An 18,761-nucleotide genomic window follows, 5' to 3' on the forward strand; every position below is an offset into this window, starting at 1 on the left:
TACAACCACAAATATTATTTTTGTTCCTAATTAATCTATGCCATCATGCGGCTCCTTCTAGAAGAGAAAGCAATTTCTAGAAAAAAATGAACGAGAATAGATCTATCCCCAAGCCAAGATTCCAACAGAGGCTTCAAGGTCAGGCTAGTGATTGATGGTGGAAGCAGAAGACCACCAGCTTAGACTTCTCAGTAGCACAGGATAGTTGGCTACTTGCTTGCGGCATTTATGGCAAGCCACAAATGAATCCCTTGCCAAGGAATTCTGATGAACATGTTTCTGAAGCACCAAGTTTATGCAGAGCAGGCCATCGTGTAGTTTAACCTAGGTTGCTTCCCTTGATAGATCACTAACTAGAATATCTCTCAATTTTTCATTGAGTAGTTTAGCTGGATTGACTGAAGCCAGTGTTGTGGAGAGAGAGAGTTATTTTCTTCATTTGAAATATCAGGATTTTAAAGGCCTTTTTAAAGAAAGTTTGGTGTTTCATCAAGGAGAGGAAACAATAAAGAACTGTATCATATGAATTCCACAATCTGTCTTTTATCTACAGAACTACAAGCAATTGTTGAAAGCTTCTATCATATTTATTTTTAAAAAGTCAGAATCATTATTAACCATAACTGAAAACAGTATGAAACAGAATATACACCCAAAACCCAGGTGAAAAACCTTTGTAGTTTAACCTAGGTTGCTTCCCTTGATAGATCACTAACTAGAAGTTTGATGAGTATCTCTCAATTTTTCATTGAATAGTTTAGTTTGATTGAGGCCAGTTATGTGGAGAGACAGAGTTATTTCCTTCATTTTAATATCAAAATAGAATTCATGTCCTCTTTCTTTAAAATACAAATAATAGAAACAGTTATAGAATAATTGCAACTATTCTCCACTTTCTCAAATTATATTGGCACAATGAGGGTAGACTCTTCAAGAAGTAATTAAGAAAGCTTTTATCCTTCTCACCACAACCCCCATCTGTATTCTTCATGAAACAAAATGGACTGAACATGATACTGGAAATTATTAAAGGCATAAGAGTCTAAAATTCCCCAACAATGTTTTGCCTGTTTGTAACTGACAGATCTGCGCAGTCATTGGATTTATTATCCTCTTCTCAAAACACTCCAGTTTGGTTCTGAAAACATGGTGGCGGGTACTGAATTGACAATTACATAATTTGATTTTTTTCTTAAACATGAACAAAAAGGGGATGGAGTATTCTAGGTACCATGGTTATTGTGGAAGCAAACCATGCTTGTTATGGTGATATTCTTATATTCTTATATTCTTATCGGTAAATCAAAGCAGGTGCAGTAGAAGAATAGATCAGCCCATTTCACATTCTGCCACAGACTTAATTAAAGACTTTATTTGTTATGAACTGGATTTAATCATGAATTCATACCTACAATTCTGAATGATACTTTTTTTCTTTAGGTATCAGAAAGGGGAGAAGAAGGAAATGAACTTTCAACAATTAATATCTTACTTAGCACTATTTTGGACTGTAGCAATCAAATGATAGCATGGGCTTTGTAATAGTGGCAACACAGAAAACCATTTTGAGAGTAAAGGTCTGGAAAAGATTTCTATTTCAGGAGTACAGCTATTCATTAAAGATCAAGTGAGCACTGTGGACTATCTGGTTATTAATGCTATTACATTGTTCTTTTTATCAGTGCTTACATTTCATCTTCTTTATAACCTCATTTGCAATTATCAGGATTCTATAGTAGAAAGCAGTATCTCTGAAAAACCATGAAACCCCACAGGTAGTTTGCTGTATGCAAAATTGAGCACGAATATATTTTGTATAGGGAACCCAAGGGCACTGTAGGGATGCATGAATGAAGCACCCCCATTAGGGGCCTTAGAAAGTCTTCTAAAACAGCATATACAAATTAAGCAGTAATAGTTGCACTGCATATTCATTAAGCATAATGTTTAATCCATACTGATTTCAAAGATCTTATAAACAAGCAGGAGCTTTGAATTCACTGAGGGAGCTGTCTAATAACATTAGGAAACACAAATAAGCTTTGTGGTTTCATATGCAAAAGTTAGTAAGCATGAAGCATCTGGAAAAGAGAATTGGGCATGCAGTGATGAAGAATGGAAGGAACAAGGGAGAAAAAAACAGCTTCTGGCATCAGCTTCAGTTTGTAGAGATGGTTAATAAAGAATTCATTACCAAACTCTCGTGTACCCATTCACATTACAAACAAATCACATGGAATCATATAGATTGATTGAAAGGATTTAAAAAAAAAAGAAGAAGAAAAATATAAGCTCAGGGGCATGGGAAATTCAATTGGTCAGAGTATTATAAAAGTTCTGTTTCTAGATTATAAGCCCAATGGCTGTCCACTGGCTTTAAGAAAGTTTATGCTAATCTTCAAAACAACTTCCATAAAAAGTCGTAGGCAATAAGTACTAAAGGTACTTATTACTAAAGATAATTAGTACTAAAGTACTAAGGTGATAGTCTGTTCATAAAGGTGTAAAGAAGTACAAATTCTTTTTTTTCTCTGCCCCACAATTCTCCATTTTCTTCTTGAATACTAATAGTTTTGGTGAAGACTGGAGGACAAAGAAAATTCATTTATTCCAGATCAGTGAAGCCAATCCTCCAGCAACTTCATGTACAATTTTTGGTGGTGCAGAGAAATGCTACTGGACACACCCAACATAAAGAGAAAATGTGGTCCTATTGCCAACTTCATTTTAAATTATCACTGAGAATACTCAGTTGCGTTCAGATATACAGTACCCTTAACACTGAAAAAAAGTATCTTGGACAGCATGTGGAAATATCATACCCATAAGTCTATCAAATTTTCACCTTGATTGTAACAAATCTAAGGGTTGGCTGCTTTTTTATGTAAGTAATTTATCTTGAATTCAGAGCTGGGAATAGGTGGCACATACCTACTTGTGACAGTCATGCCTCAAAACTTTTATCTGAATGCATTCAGGATCAGTTTACATGTACACTGATGGGTATCTCTCCATCCTTTTTTTGTGATAATCTTGAGCTTATGTGCATAGGGCAATGCTGAATCCCTGTACTAAGATCAACTACATGAGTACATGGACTACACGGGGCTATGGTGATTGTTGGGATCATGGTAGCACTTTAGAAAGACAAGTGCACTCATTTTAATCCTTCTTCAAAATAATAATAATATTATTATTATATAATATATAATAATATTATTATAATAATATATTAATAATAAAATATATTTCTGTCTTATCCCACAATGTACACTTTTGGTTTTAGCTGACCCAGGCCTAAGGAAGCAATCATTTAGCACAAGGACAGAGCATATGATCTGCATGCAGTAGGTCTCATATTCAATCTCTGGTAATTTGAGCTAAAAGGAACAAATGGCTGGTGATATGGAAAACCTTTTCCTGAGACTTTGCATGGATGAAAAAGCAGCCAAAATGCACTCCTGTAAGCAAGTAGTATTGCTTAAATGCAGAGTGTCCAAAACACAGCATCCCACTTTTTTTTTCTGGACACTTTAATAACTTAAGCTAAAGCACCAATGGACAATCTTTATTCTGCCAAGTCTCATTTTCTCAGAGGTAGAAAATTCCATAGTTTATGAAGCCAGAGCTCAAAGTGAATGGGAATAGCCATTATTTCTCTGGTAACTCATTTTCACTGTCTGACATTCTCTTCTTTCTTTTTCTCAAACTGCAGGGGGGAAAAAAACTATCTTAAAAGAACAATATAGGACAGGACCAACCATCTCATGAAGTTGGGTGAAACCCTCAGCTCCTGTGACATCACAAGTGTGGGAATGGATCACAATGCCTCAAACCATGTGGAATTACAATCATCACATGAAAAGTAAATATAGTATTAGGGTGAAAATGCAACAATGGTATTTCACACCCCCAGAGGGCCAGTTAATATGTGAACCATTTGGTTATTAATTGATGAAGAGGCATTTTAAAAGTTACATAATTCTGGCTTTATCAAAACTAAACAGACTCATAACTAATTTTGAAGTCTGATTTTACCACTGAGAAGCAATTGCTCAAAAACATGTTTGACTTATTAATTCCTATCACATTCATAAATAAAAATATGGCAAAACATTAAACCCAACCATAACTACAGTAAATTCCTTTATGGCTAGCTGATTAATCTAATGAATCCTTTCAGAATGATTAACTTACCTTCAGTTGAAAAACACCTGACATGTAATGAAGCGCTAGAACTTTACACTGAGTTTCAACAGTTTGGGACTGAACTGTAAACCATTTTAGACTGAAAAAATAATTGTGCTTAATTGAAGCCAGCAGTTACCATTAATAAGTCGCAAACTAACCAGATAACTATCTGGTTAGCTGATTTCCAGAAGCATGAAATATATGGCAGGCAAACAAAAACAGCATTTTCTCAGAATATTGCACACTAAAAAAAATGTGTGGGAGTGTAAGGATTTTGTGAATAAAGTGGCAAAGAATAATTATGGCTACAACCCTATAGCCATTTTCAGTTGCACTACAGCAGACTGCTCTATAGATCTATTAGTAAATTTCCATAAGTACTATATTATAGTACTAAGTACTGTATACAGTGATTCATAAAAATAATACAACCCATTTATGACTTGTTCTAAATGTTACTAAATCTTGACAGGGACCCCAAATGTGATCTATCTTATCACACAGAAGAAAACTTTAACAAACTGTTACTTAATTTTATTTACCTTATTGTTTCTATCTTCCCAAAGAGTTTATAAGAAACCAAATGCATAATACACTGAATCAGACCATGGATTCAATTCACTCAGTTCTATCTTAACTGCAGCAATTCTCCAACCAGAAAGGTGGAAGTAGAAGCCTTATGCAAGAAAAGCACATGCCCTCTCCTGGTCTGTCCTTACAGAAAATGTAAATATGACATTAAATTATCAGTAAAAATTGTTGGAAAATGAAGTGCTTTCCTGCTTCATTTCCAGTCAACCAAAAACTGGTTGATATTAAAAAGCCTTGCAATGCCTCTAAAAGTCCCACCATGAAAAAGGTGTGTAATTACAACAAAGCCACTGAATACTTTCTTATATGTCCCTATTTCCATATACATTACCCAAATATTAGAGCAATCCTGAATATTTTAGAGATTATTCTCCAGTCGTATCAGACCCTAGGCACTTAAGAGTCATGCTGCCCAAGATTTGCTGTGCAGCATCACTTTCCAGATTACAATTAGAACGTGCTCTTCATAAGAGGAGTGATAATTTTTTGACCTTTGAATTGATATTTCAAAATTTTGAGGAATAGGGGCTAGATGTGCAGTAAGCATGATCAAATTAGTTATATGCATATCATGCTAAACTACAGAACTATATTTATTCTTAAAATTGTAAAACTTCATTCAGAAAATTACATTAATACAGCACTGATAAGAGAAAAGAAAGGTTTCCTCATGACAAATATTTGTGGGATAGCTTCTATTTTACAAAAATCCCCATGTGACTCTTCTGGACACACTCAGTAAGGATGCTAGCTATTGCAAACTTGACTTTCAGTTCAAAGCCAAGGGAGGCTCATTAAAGCAGACACTGTTATGAAACACAGGCTGCATGATCCTATCAGTGCCCTGCCCAAAGAATAAAGCAGGGCTCAACCTATAAGATGCTTGCCACCAATCAAATACCTGGTGTTCACAGTATCTTTCAGAAATCTTTCAAGCCACTAAGAATATATGATGTAAATGTGGCCTGGTTGCCCTCATTCCCCTTAATGCAAATCTCCCTTGGAAACTGCACTGACTGTGTAATGATATAGAAATAAATTAAATCTATGGCATTACAGAAAAGTAGAGAAAACACACCATAAATAAAACCAACAAGGTATTTTCATTAAAAAATATCCCTACCTTATCCCACTCAGGGAATGTAGTCTTCCCTTCCTTTGCTGTTTTAAAACAGTTGCTAAAGATTTATTGCAGACAACAGAGAACAGTTGACCTATTCTCTTTCGCCAATTTGTTTTGTATTGTTACTGTTATGAAATTGTCATTTTTAAATGCTATAACTGACTCAGGAGCAGTACTTCTTTCCCAAAAGGGCAAGGTGTAAATGCTTCAATCATAGTTAAAACATCATTATGTTTCTTGGCAGCTTTCTTTTATCAGATAAAGCAGTTAAGGAAGATGAAGCAAAGATTGGTGAGGAGCAATAAAGGGTTTTCTGACCTTTCTCTTCATTTGGTCCGTTTTTTTTCAGGGAGAGGTTTTTTAAGAATGGCCTGTACCCTCAATTCTTAGGGAGGAAAGAACTACAAAGGATTAAACAGCCGGACCTCCACCCATGTTCCAACACCAAGCAACACATGAAGAATACTTCTAATTTTAAGACAATGCCTCTAAAACATTCCTTCAACTTCTTTGAAAAAAGAAAAAGTTTGGCCACACAAAATAACCAGAATCTATGAAAGCAAATGAATTTCCCATACCCCTGAAACTTAGAAAGGCATTAAGTGGAAGTGCAACATGACACAGGAAAAGGAAAAAAAAAAAAAAGAAGACAAAGGCAAAGGCAAAAGAGAATCTTAGGGAAAATGAATCTATGGAAAAATATATATTTATATGACAATGTAAAAAAAAAGGAAGGCGTTTAGAGGGTGTATCACCCTTTACCTGATGCTGTTACCAGGAGGCTGTCTGAATCACATGGTCTACAGGATGAAGCACTAAGAGGGTTTATGGAAGAACTACAGGCAATGGTGGTGGGAATGACAAAGGAGCTTTCGGAACATGCAGGTTGGCTCAGTCCAGGGGACTGGGAAGGCCAGGCACCCACCTGAGGCATGTCCATGGATGGTATGGCACAGCCTGCAGATGCCACAGATAAATCTATTGTTGGTTTTGGTGGCAGCTGTGGCGAGGACCTAGACATAACCTCTTCATTTATTACCCTGATTCCTTGAGGTGAACAGGAAGAAGGTGAAACCAGGATTTTGCCCTCAGTTTTGGCACCTACATTAGGGTTAATTACTTTAAGCTGTGGGTGCGGCGGAGAAGGAGTCTGTGAAAGGCCTGGCTTTTTGGGAGGAATAGGCGGGGGGTTTCCTCTGTCAATCCTTGAAACACTGGGAGTCTTTAAACTCATTCTACTAACTGGGGGAGGATAAGTGCCAACATCTATTGAATGTGACATTCCTGGACGTCCAGGTGCCACACCCTGAGGACTAGTGAATCTTGAAAGGACTTGGGTGACTGTATTCCGAGCCAGCTGCTTGGCAACTAGGTTGTCTCGACTTGTGGGTGAGGCATCTCTTGATGTAGGGCTTTGAGTCGTGTTTCCATTTTGGTCTTGATCATTAGCATTGGTTTGAAATCGAAATCTGGCAGCCTGGACCCGTGGGTTCAGACCTTGATGCCCAGTAGCGCTGGTGGACGGAGAATGTGGAGAAGGAACAGATGATGCTTGCAGGTAGCTTTGAGGTGCAACACTGGGAGTGGATGCAACGTGATCCAGAAATGGGGAAGGCAGACTTGCTAAGTCGGGCGAAGCCATTGGTCCATTCTCCTCAATTCGGGTTTGACCATGAGATAGGCTAGAAGTTACGGGGGATAGGAGCAGGTCACTGCAGGAAGAATGCCTGTCAATGATGGGCTTCACAAATGCTGCATTGGAGGATACATTCACTTTTGTGTGCCCCGAAAGCAAAGGGTGGATGGTTGAAGGCTTTATGGGTACTGTTAAAGGCAACTTTCTAACACTTTCAATTCCACTGTCTATTAACACTGCATCTGTCTGGCAGGAAAGCGTCCTCAAAATTGGTCCCTCTGTTCCAATGGAGACAGAAACGAAGCCTCTCTCTTTAGTCCTCCGTGGAAGCGAAAGGTGGAGTTTCGCATCACTTTCCTTATTCAGCTGCTCAATTGTCTTCCTCATCCTCTCCCTCTCTTCTTTGAGGTCACTCGTGTGAGCTTCTTCTCTGCTAAGGCGGGAGTGCAGCTGCTCCCGTTCTGTGTCAAACTCAGAGAGCTGCTTTTCCATCTGGGCTTCCATCTGCGTGCTCCGTTGTTTCTCCATGGCAAGAGATTCCTCCAGCTCCCGGGCTTTCTTTTTCTCTTCCTCAAATTTGGCCATGACTTCTTCTAACTTCTGGGCCTCTTCTACCATTTTGCTGGATAATTGTTTGCATTCTTTCACTAGCATTAATACAACGTGCTTGTTCTTGCCACGCTCCTCCTCCAGCTGAGCACAGAGCTTCTTGTGTTCCATCTCAAGTGCTTGTAACTGCAATTTCTCCATTTCCAACTACGAAGAAAGGCAGAAGAGCCTTGTTACCACAAGAAAGATTCGAGGTATTTTGGGTGCATACTCATAAACATTAATGGAACTTGAATTAAAAATTTGCTATACTCCGTTTTCAATGAGGATGGAAGATTTTGTTATGCTGGTTTTCCAGAATGTTCAAACAAATAAGTAAGGAAAACGCTTATAAAAATGTCTCAGTGCTCTCTCTGTGCTCTCTTACTATTTTGATTTAGTAAATATTAAAAATGTACTATTCAACCCAATACTATGAACCTATATTTTCAGTTGTGTCTCAAATGTATACCTCTCTCCCTAAGGAGTAACTGTACCTCAGGATTGCTAGCAGTTACCAGAAGTCTCCTAGGTAGAGTAGTTTGCCCAGGACTATCAAGTTATACCTCCAGATAAGATGGTGTGTACATGGCTACTCCAGTTCTCACAATGCCATCATCATAATAGGAATCATGGTGCCATTATGTGGAAATACTGGCTGACATTAACAGTATTTTCAGCACTGAGGCTTGGTAACAGATTCCTAGCCCTGCACTCTTTGAGGGGCACATCAATTTCCTTTTAGTCTGTTGTGGTAGGTGACAGGTTCTCTGAGGTATCAGCCTTCACAAGTGCAAGACCACATTAATAAGTGTGACAGGGACACAAATAAAAGTACAGGTAGTCTTCAAGTTATGACAGCAATTGGGACTGGAATTTCTGTTGCTAAGCAATGTGGTCATAAAGCACAACATCACATGATTGCATCACTTAGTGACAGCAATCCCAGCACTCCCCATTGCTGTTGTTAATTGAATCTCACCAGTCATTAGCCGAGGACCCACTCCAATCCAAGCCATTCCTGGGCTGGTCCTTCCCAGCTCCGAGCCTTGGTTCTTCCAAGGTAAGGGACTGCCACCCCTTCAGCTCCCCCCAACCACCTATTCTCCCCCACCTCTGCCCTTTTGGCCACTCTGCACCCTGCTGTGTGGGGCGGCAAGCAGCCCCAGAACTGCACAGCTCTGGGGCTGCTTGCCACACTGTGGCTCACGGACTTCTTGGCACGCTGTGGCTCTGGGGCTGCAAGAAGTCCCTGAGCTGCAGCACAGAGTGAAGCCACAGCCACCCCAGCCCAGCAGCTTTCTCATGTGTAGAAAAGTAACCCCTCAAAAATGTCTACATTACACACACTAAGCCACTTAAATGTATTAAAATCATATTGTACTACACAAATGTTGAGTAAGGTGAAAAAGAAAAGAGGACAGATAGCTTTTGATAATTTTTAAACAATTTATTTAAAAAATGAAACTCAGAAGGAAAAATTGAAAGATTCCTTAGTCCCCATTAAGGTGTTTACAGTGGTAGGCTGCCTGATTGATCTACTTTAGTTTTGCCTTTTTTCAATGGTTTGATGGTTTTTAACATACTATATTGTGAGATTGTTACAGACTGGGTTGACCACATTTTTATATGTGTCTTGTAACTGGATTGAGAATGAAAATTAGATTATATGAAAAATAACAAGAAGATCTAACCCAAGAGTCAATTTTATCCCCTTTTAACCTATATTGTTGAGTCTAAACTAAATACATGTATCCAAAAGGATCATAGATCACAAATAAGTGTTTGTAATACTATACCACCTTACATTCACCTACTAGATTACATTACAGGAGGAAAGGTGGGTTTGTGAAATGGGCAAGTGGCCATTTCTTCTATTTTACCTTATACAGATTTTGCATTACACATGAAGTAACCTTGCCAGTTGCCTGATCTTCTGTATGATTGAACCATTTTTTTTATAGATCTAATTCTATTCTTCTCTGTCACAGAGAGTTTTGATCCCAGATAACTGATCCCATCAAGGACAATTCTTTCCAACCTGGATCTTCCAGATGTTTTGATACAATTCCAAGTATCTTTATATAGCATAATCAATGTATATAGGGGTTGCAGTTCTAAACAGCTTGGAAAAGACTGATTTAGTAAGTTCTGGATCTTTTCTTACCTATCAACCCATTATCAGACTTTCAGTTGAGGATGCTCAAACTTCCTGCTTTCATATAATCCAGTGCTAATATTAACCATCTTTCTAGATCAAACCTTGGAAACCCTATATTTGGTTCATGCTTGTTTAATCTCTCTAATCCAGAGAAGCATAGCAGAGTGTTATATTTTAAATGTTAGCCATTTGAGTCTTTGCTTTATTAGTAGAACTGCAATGCAGCTATCTGCAAGTATACAAAACAGTGTATTAAGCATGTTTATCTTTAATAACTTGGCAAAATATACATACATAAAGTCCAAAGATAGTTTGGCTTCAGGTATCACACAACTGATCTAATTTCGTTGAGCTGTCAACCATCAGCAGCTATATCAGACAGATTGTGTTATTGTTAGTTCTTAGCTTGTAGCAAAGCTATGACCTTAGCCAGGTTCAAAAAGTGGTCACTTTGCCTTCTGCCTGCCTTTCAACACTGTTCTTGAATTGAGGGCTGCAACTTGACTACAGATTATGAGTTCAATAATCATGTGCTGTACATGAATTCCATTTGTGAAAGGGTGAAAAATGCAGCAAGAAGCATAATTAAATTTGCTTTAGATGATGGCAGAACCTTAGGATGGGAATAAGAGAAGGGAGAATATCTTTTTTGAGAGGTAATACTTAGATTAAAAAGAAATAATGTTAGTTCCTTCAACATTCAATTTATTAAATTAAAGGTTGGATGTCAGTCACAAACTATCATCTCCACTCTCTTCCCCTCTGCATTACGAAAAGGCACATTAACGAATGGAGGATCTTCCTTTTTGTGCATTAATGTTCCCTTTGATAATGGGAGTGGGAAAATGGGAAGTTAAGGCCTTCCATGATCTCTAATGCAGAAGAAACATCTTGACAGCTTGAGGTATTTGCTTTTCTGCATCTTTTTGGTAAGGTATCTGGACATGGAAGTACTAACACTTAGAACAATAATTTCCTAAAATTTAGAGCAGAACTGATGAAACAATGGCTGTCCAGATGTTTTTGAACTAATTCCATCAGCCTTAGCCTAATGGTCAATGATGAGTGATACTGGGATTTGTGAGTCAGTAGTTGGCAATTTCATGGAGAAAATCTATATATCTATGTGATTGCTAAGATTCAACACCAACTTGATGGCACATAATCAATCAAAGTTGTTATCTGGAGTTGTAATCCAACACATCTAAAGGCCAACAGGTTGGAAATGTGATTTGTTCTTTTATAGCAGAGGAACACTATAATGCCATCCCATATCAGGCTATAAGCCAAGAAATTTTTACTTCCAATGTGCTATACAGGTAGTCCTCACTTAGCGACCACAATTGGAACTGACAACTCCACCGCTAAGCACCACAGTTGCTAAGCAAAACATCATGTGACCACAATGGACCTACAACCTCACTTCTGCTTCGGTTGTTAAGCAAGACATCACATGACCACAACTCGCAATTTCACTTCCAGGTTCTCCATTAATTCTGCTTTTGGAAGCCAGTTGTGAAGCACGCAAATGGTGATCATGTGACTCTGGGACACTGTGCTGGTTGTAAATGCATGCCGGTTGCGAAGTGCCTGAATAGCAGTCATGTGACCATGGGATGCTTCAATGTCCATAAATGTGATGATTGGTCACAAAGCTTTTTTTTTTTTTCAACTTTCATAACTTTGAATAGTCGCTTTACAAGGCATTCGGTAAGCAAGGACTACCTGTACATTTACAAAAAGGTGGCCTTTAAGAAGATACTTTTTGTCTCTCAGATGTAGTACATCTGCTATGATCTACTAAATAGGAATGCTGTACAACAAAATTACATCTGAAAGATTTTGAAGGGGTACACTAATATGCCATCTATAATTGTGAATGATAGTAGTTCTAAAATTATCTCAGTAGAATTATTTTCTTAGCTGTAAATTAGACCATACTTTTCCATTAACATTTCACCATCAATAATAAAATACATGTAATATCACTAAAAAGGAAGTTTATTTTGATGTAAGTAAAAAAAAACCACACCTATTTTTCCTAGTAAGCAACCAGAAAAGAAGACAGCAGAAAGGATACCTTCTTTTGCCTATTTTCTGCAGTAACCAACTGAGCTGCCATCCTTTCTTGCATTTTTCTGCAGTGCGCCATAATAGCTTCCAAAATAGAGAGTGGATTGGTACAGATGGACTTCTTCTCTTTAGCACCAGCCCCTGCTTCATAATCTCGCTGCAGAGCCAAAAATGGGTCACTAAGATTAAATCTGCCGTACCGTTCCTGGATAAAAACCTCCTTCCTCCGTGCCTGAAGTATTAAATAGAGAGATAAACACAAATAATTAGAGGATAGTTAAATGATATGTTCACAGACTCAAGAATCGTATATACCTGCTACTATAGGGCAATCAACAATTACACATTCAGATGACTACAAATTATCTCAGTGTCTTTAACAATAAGTCAATGCGTTTTAGAATATGTAGGTTTTAGGACAGTTATCTCTATGACAGGTCATTCCTTTGAAGCATGCTAAGTAATACTAGAAAGTAAAAATAGCTATTAACAGAGAGACAGTCACTATTTTGTAAATAGGATTTTTTAAAGTATCAATAAAAAGTGCTCACAAATTCTCAAGATTGTTAAAGTAATGCTTGTGAATGTCTGATTGCTCCTAAGGCAAATAGATTTTCATCCCTTTCTGCATAATCTTCAAATAAAAATGCTAATCATTTTCTTCATTTTTAAAAAAAATTGTGCAAACCAAGGTCTTTGGCTAACATCACAGGGAATGACCAGTCACTCCTGCACCACTTGCATTCCTGTATCCTTGTAGAACCAAGATTTTTAAGAGTGTTCATGAAGAAAGGATAAGCATATTTCAGTTGGAGTCAGCAGTGTTTTTTAATCAGTCTTATGGATATAAAAATAATTGTTCTCCAATTAGTAATTTCAAAATATGAGGAATGGAATCAAATGCTATTAGGATATGTAACATTCAGTGTAGGACAAGCAATATGTAAGTATATGTCAGCCCTTCAAGGTAGGCCAGGTCAGGAAATTGAAACCACAAGCAATACTAAATTCTATTAATATAGACTTTAATAACAGAATCTTGAAAGCTTGGCAGCATTTTCCCTTCCTTCCCTCTTATACTAAAGATCTCTTCGATTGGTATACCAAAGAGAGTCAAGGTGGGGCAATCTTTAGTTTCCTTCTCACACTTTCTTGTTTCCCTGGGCTAAGCTCATGTTTTACTAAAGGTTGCCACATATCTTCTCCAAGGTCAACTCTGCTCCTCTTCAGTAAACTCACTGCAGGCAAATTATTTTTTACATGCATAACACACACACACACAAAGAGAGAGAGAGAGAGAGAGAGAGCACACAGAGAGCACACACACACACCAAAAACGGACAAATACAGATCAGTCTGCATGTAAGTCTGCAGATCAGTCTGCATGTAGCAGGCATCTTCACTTTCACAAAAGATCTGCTGAACTTCCTGGTTCTCCAGAATGAGTGAATTAGGGAGATATAATGCCAGTGTGGTGTCAGCATTTAAAAACTAGGACTGGTGAGGAGGTTGTTGGGAAAAGGTGTGGTGGCGCTAGGATGGCTTAGATTTGGACATGGCAGGATAGTGGATTGGCAGAGTTGAGCATAAACACTGTTTGGGTATTGCTATTACCCATGATGTTGTGAAGTAAAGAGATAGCAGACACATGTCCCCATTTTTCCACAATTGGGTAGACAACCTGGAACTACATCGAATAAGCCTTCCTTATGAACTACAATTCAAACAAACCATTTCTACTAACTGTGCTGTCTAGGAGCTAATGGATATGTCATCCAAAACAACTATAGGGAACCAGGATGCTTCCCACATTCAAAATGCATAGGATTCTCTCAATATCTACAACCATGTCTAATCAGGATCTAAATCCAAGGAGTTTACACATGTAGTTCCTCTCTATGGAATAGCCCCCGTGGAATGCCCAGACAGTTGGCCAACCCCAATCTTACAAGATTTTTAATAAATCCAAAAGGACATGGTGGGACTTTTAAGTAAAAATCAGAATTTTAATGCCAACATTTGGACTTTTCATAGCCTTGGAATTCTCCTCATATCTGCAGAAAGCAATAACCAAATGCAGTTTCTGGAATCTAAGACCCAGTCCCTACTCCCACTTTGTAGTGTTAGTCATTCTGCTTCAAGCTCTATTCTCCAGACTTTTTCTAGTATTCTATGAACTCTTAGACTGGCCAGAATTAAAGAAGATCACACAGCTGCCAGGAACACCATGGGCTGTGCACTCTACAAAGATGGATTTTTCTGGTAACCATAGGATCAACCTGGGCCATAAAGAACTACACCTTATTTGAAAAGCATCCTGAACTAACTGTTCAGAGCCCCAAGGCTAAACAAGAGACAAGCATTGTTGTGACCTTGACATGAAAATCCAGCATCTGTTTGCATTTATGAAATACATGTCCAGAATGCTTTGCCTTCTACATATGGTAGAAAATTTAATATTTCCTTGATATTTATTTTAAAAAAAATAAAAGAAAGATGTCAGCCAAACAATTGCTTGACAGATGTGGTACAGTGATTTAGATGCTGGACTATGACTGGGGACACCCAAGTTCAAGTCCATCCTGAGCCATGGTGGATTATTTTGGGCCAGTCACTAGCTCTCAACCCAACCTACCTCACAAGGTTCTTGTGGGGAAAAACTGGAGGAAGCAATGCTATATACACCACCTCAAGCTCCTGAAGGAAAGGCACAATATAAGTCTAACAAGCAGAGACAGGGTAGGAAAAGCAGGTCACACTTCATCAGGTTAGAGTTTTGCACATAAAAAATAGAGAAATTGCAGTCTAAAAACTCCTTGCCTTCTCAAAAATACTCAAACGTTCCTCTCTTTGAATGCCATCATCTAAACCCAATGCTTCCTTCAAGATCAACATACAAATTTAGAACTCACTGGAAACTTCCTGAAACACTGTCCCTGCAAATAGCTTAAGGAACATTTTCTAGTGAAAACATGCTTAGTTTGTCTTTTTATGGTAATAAAATCTTTGGCTGGCTCTAGAAAAAAATCAGTTTTACATGACTCACAAGCACCTTGCGTTTCAAAAATCTTAAAACGTTTCCCATCAACCAGAACACATGCTGATTTTGTTGCTGACATACTAGACAAAAATATGGTAAGAGAGTAAGAACAGTAAAGCATTATACCAAAAGGTCCTGACATTTATAATCATACAAGCACATATCTAGTTTATGTAGTCTGGCTATTTCACAGTTGTTTCAGTCGTAGAATAAGCAAACAGCTAGAAATACATTTTTCTTGCTGAAGCTTTAATTATGCAGTTAGAATTACACAGTTAGAAGAGTCGTCAAAAATTGCCCAACCTCTTTCTGACATAAGAAATTCACTGCATAGAAATATACACAAGTTCAGAAAGGTACCAGATTCATGCATAAACTTGAATATATGTATTTTTCCACTGTACTGTTCATATGAGTTTCGGTAAAGAATTGCCCTTTAGAACAAAAAGAAAAAAAAAATAAAGAGGAGGAGGGCAGCAGCTACTGAATTGCTTCTTAACTGATCCTATTTAACTAGGAATCTCAGTGCAGAATTGTTTTATGTCTTAGATATTCCTGGAAGAAACAGACCTAGGTCTATTCTGAGTAGACCTAAGAAACATACAGTATTTTCTATTGTCCATTTTACATCAGGAACAGTATTATTACTACCTTCCCATGGAATGAAGCAAAGAAAAACTGTCTCCTACCTCGACAATTTCTACTCCCTGAAGACAGGACCAGGCCACTCACCTATCTTGCTTCTACATTTTTCATGTAAATAAAATGGATATGAACTTAGCAGAAATGTAGCATGCTAAAGTGACATTAAAACATATATGTGAAAAAAAAAAATTAGAACAGAACACAGTTTTTATCTTTAAGGCTTACAAGAAATTTTGTAAAACAAAGATTTTACATTCCTCCTTAATTTGTATTCCATCAGCCTCACAGATACAGGTAGTCCTCAGTTAATGACCGTAATTGGGACCAACAACTCTGTTGCTAAGTGACATGGTTATAAAGAGAAAATTCGTGACCATGCCGAATTATGAAAGCAGTTCCAGTTGCAGTTGTTCAGTGTGATGTCACATGACCATGATTTGAGACTTCCTGCTGGCTTACCCACTGACTTTGCTTGTCAGAAGCTGGCAGTGAAGGCTGCAAATGGCAATCACGTGTCCGTGGGATGCTGCTACCGTTGCAATTGCGTGCCAGTTGCCAAGTGCCTGAATTGCAATCATGTGCCTGTGGGGATGCTGCAACGGCTGCAACTTTGAGGACCGGTCGAAAGTCTCTTTGTTCAATGCTGTTGTAACTTTGAACAGTCACTGAACAAGTGGTCGCTGAGTGAGGACTGCCTGTACTGCTTTCATGAAGGTCTGCCTCCCTCACCCTGCCACCAGTATTGCACTGAGTTATCCTCAAAATAGTATTCTAGCATTGATAATTTAGGTCAAACTCCTTGGGAATTGTAGCCCAACACATATTTGAAATTATGAGCAATGAGCTGTGGGAAGATCCAGTCTTTGAACAGGAAAGGAAAAGTAGAAAAACTTCTGTCTCCATGACAGGACAAACCATAGTTTCCTATTTTTGTCTGAACTTGAAAAACTATTATTTGTTCTTAACCTACAAAATAAATCAAATCAGGATCAAATTGAGATTTCAAAAGAAGCAGAGTTATAAAGAAAGAAGTGCCAGGAGGTAAATTTCTGAAGAAAATGTGAGTCCAAGATAACTAACACTAGATTTCAGTATTTGTCATTTTCCTTTGTTAGCATCAGAATCAGAGGCCACTTTCCAGAGATTATATTATACAATCACATACAGTGTCAACTTATTTGCTTTGAATATTTGATTTAAAATATATGTTTTTACAGGAGTCTTGGTCATGAATAAATGTTTTCTTGTTGATCAAAGGAAATGAATTTCCATGATATCGAGCATAAGAGAAAGGAAAAAAAATGCACACTTTTCAGCTGTTTTCCCTCTTTCATAGCCAAGACTGCTCTGAAGTTCTACAAATACACATGTTTTATCACATTTGCTTCCATAGTAACAGAATATTGCTACATATACAATTATGATTTCACTGGAGAATTAGCTGGAATAGTGGTCGCCAAGTAAACCTCAATTCAAAAAGTTTGCTTTTTTAAAGTACAGAGGCAGTAAGAAAAATCAGGTTATGTTTCTTTAATATGTCTTTCTTAATGTTAATTTTGAATTTTTAAAATCATAATTATTAAATAACATATTGTTTGTGATTATTACAAGGATATACACAAATATTATAGCTTTGCTCTGTGGTAGGTTGCCCTTACTGGCACCATGACACCATAGCTTTACCTCTGATCTCCAATACAACCAGGTTTTGATTGATTAACCAAATATGGGTATTCAGCTGAAGGCATGACAGCAAAAAATGAATATGGAAGCTTTCATGCAAATTCCCCAAATATTTAAATCTCATGTGTATTCCAACAAATATGATTGAAGCCCTTTCAAAGCCTTTGCACTCAACATGCAAAAGTCTAAAAAAAAGCTCATGGGGAAACTGGAGGCAAGATTTGAACATGTATTTTTCCCTTACAGACTTTTAATTTTGCATATTCAGGCAAATATGCAAATAGCTGAATAGAAATATTATAGACTCTGGCATTAGAATTCTGGCTAAACATGAGCTAGGTTATCCATTCCAGTTTCATCTACACATACATGCCACAATTAGGAAGCTCTGGCGTGGGCTGGTCCATGAAGTCATGAAGAGTCGGAAGCGACTGAACGAATAAACAACAACATGACTGTAATAAAGATTTGATTGATACATGCCACAATATACAAACATTGTTAGAGAAATGAAAAGTATTCAAAGTAATTCACAATAAACAAAGTAAATGATCAATAACAGTAAGATTCAGAATTTCAAAAACGTATTTTAAACATAATATCAGCATTTCAACCATGCATCAATAAAACTCGTAAAATGTTTTTCTAATTATCAAGTATGCCTTCATCAATCAACTTTCTAATAGGAATTGTCAAACATTCAATAAATTATTTTGGCCACATCCAGGTTACTTTCCCTTCTCCATTACCTTGCTAATATTATATATGCTTTCCACCTCATATGAATTTTATACCCTGCAAATCCACTGTAGCATTTCCTTCAGCAAAATTGTATATTTAAAAGCAAGCAAGCTAACAGTACTATCAACGACACCGCATATTTCTCAATTTAGCCAGGCCAGTTAGCAATTTTCATTTAAATTAATACATGTAGGAACTGCCTGCAAATTGTTCTCCAGTGCTCCAGGATCAAGGAAATCTGAGCTGTGTGAAGATTAGCATCTACAGAAGGCATGGATAAAGTAATAAA

The 18,761-nt window shown here is 37.5% G+C and overlaps 1 protein-coding gene across 4 annotated transcripts in view; it reads right to left on the reverse strand.

The window, feature by feature from the left end:
- Positions 1 to 18,761, reverse strand: part of CTTNBP2 (cortactin binding protein 2) — a 96,703-nt gene that overhangs the window by 50,519 nt on the left and 27,423 nt on the right. For 3 of the 4 annotated variants that reach the window (XM_063309510.1, XM_063309509.1, XM_063309511.1), the window contains exons 3-4: positions 12,371 to 12,595; positions 6,668 to 8,297 (exon numbers count right to left, since the gene is read on the reverse strand). In XM_063309510.1, the coding sequence (XP_063165580.1) occupies positions 6,668 to 8,297; positions 12,371 to 12,595 (1,855 nt within the window). Of the gene's footprint in view, positions 1 to 6,667; positions 8,298 to 12,370; positions 12,596 to 18,761 lie in introns of those variants that run through there. The other variant, XM_063309513.1, reaches the window with a different exon arrangement.

Source organism: Candoia aspera, chromosome 7 (genome assembly GCF_035149785.1).
Source record: "Candoia aspera isolate rCanAsp1 chromosome 7, rCanAsp1.hap2, whole genome shotgun sequence".
Taxonomy (NCBI): Eukaryota; Metazoa; Chordata; class Lepidosauria; order Squamata; family Boidae; genus Candoia; species Candoia aspera.